General features: G+C 49.4%; 1 protein-coding gene across 1 annotated transcript; it reads right to left on the reverse strand.

Moving 5' to 3' along the window:
• Positions 1-3,922: 3,922 nt before the first annotated feature.
• LOC104485304 (left-right determination factor 2) lies at positions 3,923-9,098 on the reverse strand. Its single transcript, XM_010127609.2, has 4 exons — positions 8,727-9,098; positions 7,556-7,802; positions 6,480-6,719; positions 3,923-6,155 (listed from the first exon to the last, which is right to left on the reverse strand). Exons 1-4 carry the CDS (start codon positions 8,989-8,991, stop codon positions 5,816-5,818), a joined length of 1,092 nt encoding a protein of 363 aa, XP_010125911.2. The 5' UTR covers positions 8,992-9,098; the 3' UTR covers positions 3,923-5,815.
• Between the last annotated feature and the right edge of the window lie 1,170 nt (positions 9,099-10,268).

The raw sequence follows: 10,268 nt of genomic DNA on the forward strand, positions 1-10,268 counted from the left end.
AAATAAGGTCTCAACAGCAGGGTAAAGCTGCAACTTCTCATAGATTTTTGAAAGAAAATGGGAGAGCAGCCTTGGCTCAAATGAAACTGTGGAAAGATCAGACAGGGCAATGTAACTCAGCTAGCAGTGGCATTTAATACAGCTTAAAACTTTTGTTATCTCTCCTAAAATGGTATGATAACAGAGAGAGAAAGTGCTGCTGTCCTGCCCAAGCCTCTCTCATAAGAAAAGCTTTTGTGAGACCAATAGATTTCCCCATGTCCAGCTCCATTAAACATCGCAGGACCTCACAGATCATCTTGTGAGCAGTGCCATGAAGGCAGGACAGAGCTCACACTTGTGATGAGCTTTAACTCAGGCACGCTGCTCTGTGAATGCTTACGCAAGAGCTTAACTTTAAGCGTGGGACTAGCAGGGCTGTTGAAGCCCTTCATGTGAACAGCACACCTCTCCTTCTTCTTGAGCATCATGCAGGTGCTCTGTGCTTTCACTAGTGCAGGAGGATGCCCAATGTTTTAACACTGATTTTGACTTAAAACACCTTTGTATTTTTTGAAATTGTTTCTGCTTATGTGTGGTTCATCACATCTGCTGCACTGGCCTTCCTTTTTTTTTTTTTTTTCTACAGCACAGCATAAATGTTAACGCTGAACCATGCTGCTGCCACGTAAGTAAGATGTTCTGCCTTTCCTCAGAGACTGTGGTGCCGCTCAGACAGAAAGGATAACATGACAGCCTGACAGCCTTTTGTATGTGTTACAAGTTGTACCAATACAAACGCAGTGAGGTAGCGCACAGAAGGCATCACAGCAAATGCAGCCTGGATTGAAGATGACGGGCCGGGAGATAATTTTCCACAGCACAGGCTTGTGTGAGGGATTTCAGTGGTGGTCTGTGTAGGGCCACTGTGGGGAATTACAAGCTGCACACAGCTGTGGAAACGTGACCTTGTAGAGGGGAGCTAGGAGGGTTGCTGTCTCGGAGAGGGGAGCCAGGAGGGTTGTTGTTGAGCAGGATGTTGCTGCTGTCCGGGAACCGCTGTTAGCCAGCAGGGCACGTACTTGGCAGCCTTGCTGCGTGCGCTGGCCACGCGTGCACCAACACCTGGCCAGTACTCTGCCACTGAATCTGCTGAGGGTATTAACAGAGGTGGCTCGGAGCAGAGGGAGAGAGAAAGGACCCAAAGCTCACTCTACAAACAACAGGGGACGCCCTGAAGGTGCTGCGCCTACCTCCCTTCTCTGCTCTGACCCCGCTGATCATCACCCTCCTGCTCGGCGGTGTCTGCGGCTTAGTCGGGTTGGTGAGACTCTCACAAAGGGAAAACAATACGCTGCTAACTGCTTATGCTAGGGACTGTAACTGCTTATGCTGGTAACTGCTTATGCAAGGTTATAATAGAGCAATAAATACTGTTGTGCTTTTAAATATCATATGCTGCGTGATCTTTGTGCATAGGAATCCTACGAACTGGTTACAAGGCTGTTTTCTGAAAAAGCCCCAGGTGTGGCAGTACTTTGTCCAGAGCCTTCTGCCTGGGAGTTTGTGCTGTAGAAATCTTTGTAGCTTTCGCCACACCAGCCCGACCTCCGAGCCTGCTGCATTTTCACTGCAAAGCCAACTGGAGTTTGAGGAGCAATGTCCTGTCTCCCCAAAAGCAGCGAGTTTCAATCCAAATGTGGGTTAAAAACTAGCCACAGCATTCATCATACTAAGACAATAGCACAACTGGATAATTTTTAAATAAGCAGCTTAATTTTTCAGCCACTTTAACAGATGTCAGTGGTGCTGTGGACACAGTGAGGGTAGGGAGGGCCTGGGTAATGCCCGGGAGGCCCCTCGTGCGGCTGCTGGGAAGCGAAAGGGGTACAGACTGTAGGCACAAAGAGATGAGACATGGGATGCCAGACATGGGTGTTAGTGATGAACAGCCTGGTGCGTAGTCACCAGGCCCTCTGCATATAGCCTTCTTGTCGTAGTTCAGCCCCGATCGGGACCAGACTACGCAGTCTCTCTCTCGCTCCCCCCACCCTCCGAGAGAACAGGAGGAGATGATATAGAAAAAACGGCTCAAGGTTTGAGATAAGGACGGGGAGAAATCCTTAAAGTTACCGTTATGGGCAAAACAGACTCGACTTGGGGAAAAACACTCATTTATTTCTAAAATTAGCAGGAGAATGAGACAGGGAACAAGTTAATCTCCCCCCACCCCTCCCTCTTCCTGGGCTTAACATTATCTATACTACCTCCCCTCCCGAGCGGCATGGGAGGGGGGGAAGGGAATGGGGGTCGCGGTCAGTTCATCACGCGTTGTTTTACACCGCTGTATCATCGTCGGGGGAAGAACTCCTCGCATTCCTCCTCTGCTCCAGCGTGGGGTCCCTCCCACGGGCCACTGTCCTCCATGAAACTGCTCCGGCGTGGGTCATCTCTTCCACGGGGTGTGGTCCCTCTAGAACAGGTGCCCCAGCGGGCCCTCCACGGGCCACAGCCTCCTTCAGGCCTCCACCTGCTCCGGCGTGGGGTCCTCCATGGGCTGCAGGTGGATCTCTGCCCCTCCGTGGACCTCCATGGGCTGCAGGGGGACAACCTGCTCCACCATGGTCATCACCACAGGCTGCAGGGGAACTCCTCCCCCTCCCTCTTCACTGACCTTGGCGTCTGCAGCTGTTCCTTACAACAGGCTGGCAGATGCCTCTCAGGATCCTTTTTACATCTTATTCACTTCTCATCTCCTCTCCACTTCTTGCAGCTGGGCTGGGCCGAGTTGGACCCAGTCGGCTGCCCGGCGGGAGGCCAGAGGGTGAGGTCTGCAAGGCCCACAAGGCTCACGCCTCCCCCTCTCTGCCCCCCGCTCAGCTGCTTCACATCTCCTCCTTTTTTTTTTCTGTTTTCCCCTACTTAAATACGTTATCACAGAGGCGTTATCACGGGACATTCTGCTACCAATTGGCTCGGCCTTGGCCAGCAGCGGGTCCGCCCTAGGCCCAGCCGAGTGCACTAAACAAAGGGGAGCAACTTCTAGCAGTTTCCTACAGAAGCTACCACCTTAGGCCCCCCCTCACTAACAAAACCAGAACACTTCTGTAAAACACCTCTTCCCCAGGCCTCCGCTCTGTGCTTCTCACCCCAGATGGCACCACGCACTGGGCTCAAGGGCTGTGAACGCAGAGGGGCGGTGGGACTGAGGAGGGAGATGCTGTGACATCTGCTTGGCTCCCCTAGCAATAAATATCCATGCTGGCAGCAGGGCTGGCAGGGCTTGATTGCTCACAAGATTTGTGTCCTGTCCTTGCGCTGCAATGCCCCCAGTTCTCTCCACAGTAACACTGGGTCACCTCAGCTACTGCCTCCCCATCTCCCCCAGCTGTCACACACGTCCACACAGACCTACCACGTCCTGTTATGTACCTTGTGTCCACAGGAAACCAGAGCAAAGGGAGCTGGATGCAAAGCAAAGTGAGTTGGACATGGTGCAGGATCCTGGCAGAGGGGAGCAGAAGAGGGTTCAGCCCTCTTCGACCCCACTGGTCCCAGCCCCGCATCCCTGCGGTGATACTCTGCTACCCACTTCCTATGGCAGCTTGGCCCCGATTGCACGGGATGCAATTTCTCACAGGCCTGGGGGATGATGTCCAGTGTCCAAGCCCAGGAGCTGGAGGGAAGCCAGGGCTAATGCTCTTCATTCTCAGGCAGGAACCAGTTCAAATACTTTCTTCCCCAGGAGCCCAGGTGGCGGGACACAGGTATACGTGTGTGTGGATAAATCACTGGCTTAGTTCTTTTTCTGGAGCTGAATACCAATGCCATTACAATAGATGCTACATAGTCATGAGAAGGAAATGTCCAGAGATCAATCTGTCTCATCCAATTCCGATTCCAGTAATTGGTGGTGCTGTAGCCCAGCACTGGCGACTGGTGAGTCTGTGCTTCTGCCTTTTTTTTTTCTCCCCTTACAGCTCTTTTACCACAGCATTTGCACAAGTGAAAGGTGACAGCAGGGATGCCTGGGTGACCTCAGACTTGGGATCCTGCAGGGCACCTGACATCTCAGCCTTCCTGAAGAATGGCCCAAAGCCACTGCAGAGTCCAACGAGTCCCCCTTTTCACCTGGCCCATGGCCACTCTGCCTAGCCAGACAAACTCATTCCAGAGTCCTCCTACCCATCAGCCAGGGCCTCAGGACGGATCCCAGGTCCCACGTCCCACAGAGATGGACAGCAGCGACCATTTCATCCCCAGAGCCACCAATATCTCCAGAGGTTATGAACCAAGAAGACAAGTCTGACACAAACTGTGGAAATCAGTATCATTGGTGACACCCTGGCCAACAGTTCAGTACAGTTCAAAAAGGGATTAAACCACATTATGATTGCATTTCTCCAGGGGATACATTGGTCAGATGTCCATAAGGAAGGGTCAGGGTTAAAATGCTTCACCTGGGAAGGGAGGCAGTGGGAGACAGCTCGTCTCTTTCCACACTACAGCTCCCGCAGGTCCTGGCACTGCGCTGCTGCAGCGCACACGGAGAGCACCACAGCTTGCCTCTCAGATACGTTTCTAGGTTTTCTCTTTAAGAAAGCGGAAAGTGTTGGCTTAAGCTCCACAGCAGCTCAGGGCTCTGCTCCATCTGCCAGTTCAGCCCAGTCCCAGTCCCGGCCTGAGCAGATAAGCTTCACCAGAAGCAGGCAGGACCACACAGGTAACTGAGAAGAGCTGTTACTGTGCACATATTCACTGGAGCTGGGCACTGAGGTACATTTAGACATATAACAGATTTTTTTTCCCCTCAACTTTTAGGCCTAAGAATAAATATAAGCAAACACATGGCTACTTTAATAATTGTATTTTATTGTTTCCTTGCATTTGAAAACACACAAAACTTGGAAAATATCACTAAATTAAAATAACCGTAATACACGACTAGAAAAACAAGAGTCTGATTCTACAAACTGTTACTCATGTGAGCAAACCTAAGTCCTAATATTGCCGTTGACTTCAGGACTCTAAATTCTACCTTAAAACTGTGCTGAGGCCATGACGCAGGGGCCAAAAATATAATCCTTTGAGTTCCAGACAATACTTGATGTGCACCTGTATATATATATATATATGTATATATGCATATGATACATATGCACATATATATGTTCCTTTGAGCTCTAGACAACATTTTATGTACATGTATGTAGACAATATGTATATATACAATATGTACGTATACAATACATACAAATATTCGTATACTATATATATTACATGTGTGTATACAAAGTACACATGTAAGTGCTTCTGCTCTACAATTCACCATAAACATGACTTGGATAGACTAGGACCAAAACTTAAGAAACACTGGGAGTCTAAGAATGAAAAGCTGAACCCACACATTACTTCTTCACCTGGCGATGATCGCTCCTCTTGCCTGTGTGCTGTAGTAGCTGTGTGCAGTTCTCCAGGGTGGGGAATGAAATAAATTGGACACAGCTCCATCAAATTCAGTGAAATTTGGCTAGCATCTAGGGGGCCTCGAGAAGCGTTAGGCTCCATAGGTACCCTCTCACATAGGTATATGTGAACACAGATGCTCCTCTGAGCACATCTATACTGACAGCATCTTTAAGTGCACCCTCTCTGCAGGGTAGCAGAGAATGTGGGAGAGCCGCAGCCCCAGCCGCTGCCAACCCTTGCAGGCGGGTATGTGGGGTTCCCCCCTAGACCCTTATTGCTAGCCCCAGGGCTGGGGACTGGGGTAGCTCTGGGCAGGGCTGTAGCGAAGCGAGAGATTGGATGACACCCCTGGCTGGCCACCTGCATCTCACACCAGCGCCATGCCGTCCGTGACGCAGCTGCACTTCTTGACAATCATGTTGGGAAATTCGGCTGCTTCGATCTCAGTGCGGTTGCCCCTCTTGACAAGGTACATCATGGGGAGAGGGGAGGTCTCTGCCACAGCGCAGGTGCGCTCCCCGTAGCCAAAGCGCCGCAGCGGGCTGGGGGACTGCAGGCAGCCCCCCGAGCACTGGTAAGCCTGGTATCCCGCTGGCTCGATGATCCAGTACTGCGCCCAGGTGAGCTCACGGAAATTGATGTAGTGTTTCTGCCGGCAGCAGCTGGACTTCCCCGTCATCGCCTCCTCCTTACAGTCCCCAGGCCCCCTGCACACCAAGGGAGAAACAAGAACTGATGTCATAACTGGAAACTGGGAAAGCGGGAGAAATAATCCCCTCCCTGTTAACAGCACAGGTGGGCCCTGAGACTTGAAGCTTGGACCATGCTCAAGTTACATTTGAATATTCAGGCAACAAAAGGAGGCCAGCAAATACAGGAAGAGGAGCGATTCAGCACAACATCCTAACTCCTCTATTTGCAGTAATTTAATTCCGAGGGCAAAGCTGAACGCCCTGGGTTTGCACACACAATGCAGTAATTCAGGGACAAAGTTACACGGGAAACAGCACAGATTTAGGTTTCATACATACCCATAGTCTTCCAAGTCGAGGGTGTAAAGCACCAGTTCAGGTTTGCCTAGGGCTTTATCCTTGGGGTCTTGAGAGGTGAAACGCACAGCTTTGGCCATTTCCAAGGCATGGCTGCCTACTCTTTCTCCTTCAATCCAGACCTCCAGGAACATTGGCTCCCGCCTCTTGTTTCGCAGCCAGTAATGCACGGCCTGTGTCACGTCAAAGTGTCTCCAGCCCGACTCGCGTATGGGAACCAGCCTGCATGACAAGGGCTTAGCGTTAGAGAAAAGCCCATCAGATAAAGCCCAGGCTTGCAGTGCTGTTATTGCAGCAGAGTAATTTGCTTCTCTTAGATTGTCACGTGCCTTGATTACACGATAATTTTTGCTGAGTGCTCTGGGTTTGCACTCACAGCAGTTAACTCACATCTCGAAAAGAAGCATGCAGATCTAACAGACACTGAAGGGCTAAATAAAACCCTTTGTGCATGTTCACGTCAAGGTATTCATTCATGCTCACACAGAAATATGGCAGTGCCGGATTATATGCAGCCTCAGTATTCAAGACAACAGCCTGGTAGACATCGTACTCCCATTGCTCCTGTTCCAGCTATATTAAGGCCATAAGTTTCTACCCACCCAAAAAATTGGTTTGATGTCTGATTCTGCCTTCAAGGGTTGTAAAACTTCTGCAGAGCTCAAGGCTACAGAATCAGATGCTTTTTGCATAATTTACTTATTTAAACCAGCTAATGAAATGGCCAAAGGAAAGAACACCAGCAGGCAGTAACCCATGTCAGTTAGAGAGGGAGAGAGAAGTGAACCAGGTGGAGGGTTTTAGAGGGGAAGACCTAGCAGTACAAAGCAGCGTTTGGCAGAGAAATAGACTATTTCAAAGAATCATTGTATATCGCAGTCTTAACCTAGTATCTGCTCTTACAAATCCATTCTGGATTTAGAGGCTATAAAGCCTGATTCTACAGATGTAAGCCCATCAGACTGACTGAAGGCACAAACACATGACACCTGAATCCTGCCCAGAGGACCCAGACCCTGTAACTAGAGTCCTGCCTTCAGGGGAGATCCCTTTCTTACCGGGAGTCTATCAGGGTGGTCCTGTTGGTACCATCATGCTGGCGCTGCACCCAGTACACGCTGACTCTGGCGTTGGAGACGGGCCTGTGAGACTGCCTGGAGGGCAGGTTTGCTCTGTCCAGAGGCTTTTTGAAGAGCTTGAGTTCAGCCATCGTCACTTCACTGTTTTTAGGTATTCTGCCCTCCATGTCAAAGATCAGGTTCTGGCGCACGGTGGTGTCAGAGTAGAGGACTTCTCCTGCCATGCCTGTGCAAGTTGGGAAAAAAAAGACAGCCTGTCATCACCATCCCGGTGAGCAAAGCCCCCACATTTTGTCCACAATTATCATCACAACACGGTCCTTCCACACTCCCACATCCATCCCTGGTGGCAGAGATAGCCACTAAACAGACCTTTTCTAATGCGTACTTGAATCAACGTCCTGCAACTGCCCTAATTCTGCTTCTCTGTCTGTCTCTGCAACCTGGAGGCAATGGAAAGAAATCTCCTATATAAGTTGCCCGCAAATTGAGCAAACTCTGAAAGATGCCCATCTCTCTGTACCAGCATTGGGCATGAAAGCAGGAAACTGCACCGCTTGTAATGAAAAAGCCTTCTCATTTGCGGCCCGGAGTGCTATGTATGTCTTTTGAAAGAGAAACAAGCTCTAAGTGTCCTTGTACAGACACCATTGTGTCTGTACAGCTGATTTGCTCCTTTACAGGTTTCCCAGACAGAAAAAAAAAAAGACAAGAGAGAGTGAAACATCCTCAGAGAGGTGTAATTCCTATAAGAAGACTTTCTGGAGTTTTGACCCAAGCCCTGCAAGGTCTGCACTTTCTACTGACTTTTTTTTTTTTTTTAATTTTACATCGTTTTTCCACCTGCTCAAAATGTTGCCTGGGTACCAAGGCTTTTCTCCTCTAATCACACTGCAGCAGCAGGCTGCCCTTTACAATGACTATAGGACTCCCCCTCCAGGTGCAAGGAATTAGTAGCGTGCATCAGTCTTCAAGATGCTGTTACGTGCACCTCTTCTACCCAGCTCAGGTTTGAAGCCCAACCCAAACCTCATTCTCCCTTTGGGTTTGCCCCTGTCGGTCTTGCAGCCCACCAGGTGAGCATGGGCAGCTTCCCCTGGCAGTGGCAGGGTGCTCTGTGAGTTCCCGACAGCGACGGCAGAAGCGTTACCTGCGTTGCCAGGGATTCCCCTGAGAATGCCGGCCAGGCTTGGCAAAGCTCGGCGCTTCACCCTGTGGCGCTTCAGCATGGAGATGTATTTGTTCTTTATGTGGTCTGGGATAACCAGATCCACCAAGTCTCTCTTATGAAGTTTAGGGACCTCAGAGAGCCCCAGCTGCTTCAGCAATGCCTCCTTGAACCCTTCCTGGGTAAACGCTTGGACCGTGATGATCAGGCAGAGCACACAGAGCATCCTGGTGAACCTCGCATCCATGCTCCTCTGTCGCAAAAGCAGCCGCCTGCCCAGCAGAGATGAAGGGGGGATCTCCCCAGGGCTGCTCTCAGCAGAGATGCAGTGGCAGGCTGCCTGCACGGGATGGAGGTCCCCTGTGCCGGGGTTTTATAGCCAGCCTCATCCCACTGGCACAACAAATTCCACAAGTGGGGATGAAGCAAAGGACTTAAAAGGATCACTTCCCCATCAGTAGACACATGCCAGTTTAACACCTTCATCTACTGCAAAGTTAATACAGGAAAATTTAGGGGAGCTTCCAGATTCCTTCACAGTGAAGAAGTTTCCATCATTTTTTAACTCCTTGTGAACTTTTGTCCAGAAAACCCCTGAGTGATCGGTGTCTCATGTTCAGCCTAGGTCAGGGAGGGAACACATCTGCAGAGTACATTGCTTTATTTACTGCACCATATGATTTTTAAAGGAAGCATCAATCTTTACTGCAGAGGACTTACTACCTAAAATAGTCAATATAAATCAAGAGAATAATGCTTTAGCTGGAAGTCCATCTTTATGGCAAGCATTGAAAAATCATTTAAAATCTTTTTTTTAGGGGGTAGGTACCACTTCGATCTCTGTATATTTGTATCAAGCGTATGAATCAGGGCAGTGAATCACAGCAGTTGAATGGTTTATGGCCTTTTACGCTGCTTCTGAATCACAGAAGGTGGAAGATGTACAGGCCTGACATTTTAGAGAAATGTCCCATCACTCTTTATGGATTCCTGTGGCTTTCACAATACTTGTGCTTAAAAGAAGGCGCCTTTATATAAAGGCAGATTACCTTTCAGCGAACATAAGAAACCACTCTGCTTTTCCACAGCAGGAATGAAGAATATTGGCTTTTTGAACCCTCTTAACAACCACAGCAAAGAGCTGTCTCTGGAGAGCGAAGCTGACCTGAAGGCTGGGCAAGGGGGGCTGGATGTTTGCCTTGAAGTCAACCTTTAAACTTGAAGCTCACATCCTTTTTCTTCCCTGGCCTTCGGTGGCGTAAGATGTGTAAGTCTACTTTTGAAACCAAATCCAGGAGACGTGAATTGAAAAAAAACAAAACGTGATTGATAAAAGTGTGAAGGAGCATGGCACTTGGGGCAGATTCTCATCCTCTCCAGCAGTAAGACGCCTGAGCATACATACAAATGTCTTCAGCATCAAAAGTTCTTTCGATTTTATATGCCCCTGTAAATGATTTTTAAATTGGTCCCGTTTCATCCAAGGTCCAGGCTGAATGGTGTGCCCTGAGAAAAGTCTGTCTG

The sequence above is a fragment of the Chlamydotis macqueenii genome, chromosome 3 (assembly GCF_036417535.1).
Source record: "Chlamydotis macqueenii isolate bChlMac1 chromosome 3, bChlMac1.mat, whole genome shotgun sequence".
In the NCBI taxonomy this organism is placed as follows: domain Eukaryota; kingdom Metazoa; phylum Chordata; class Aves; order Otidiformes; family Otididae; genus Chlamydotis; species Chlamydotis macqueenii.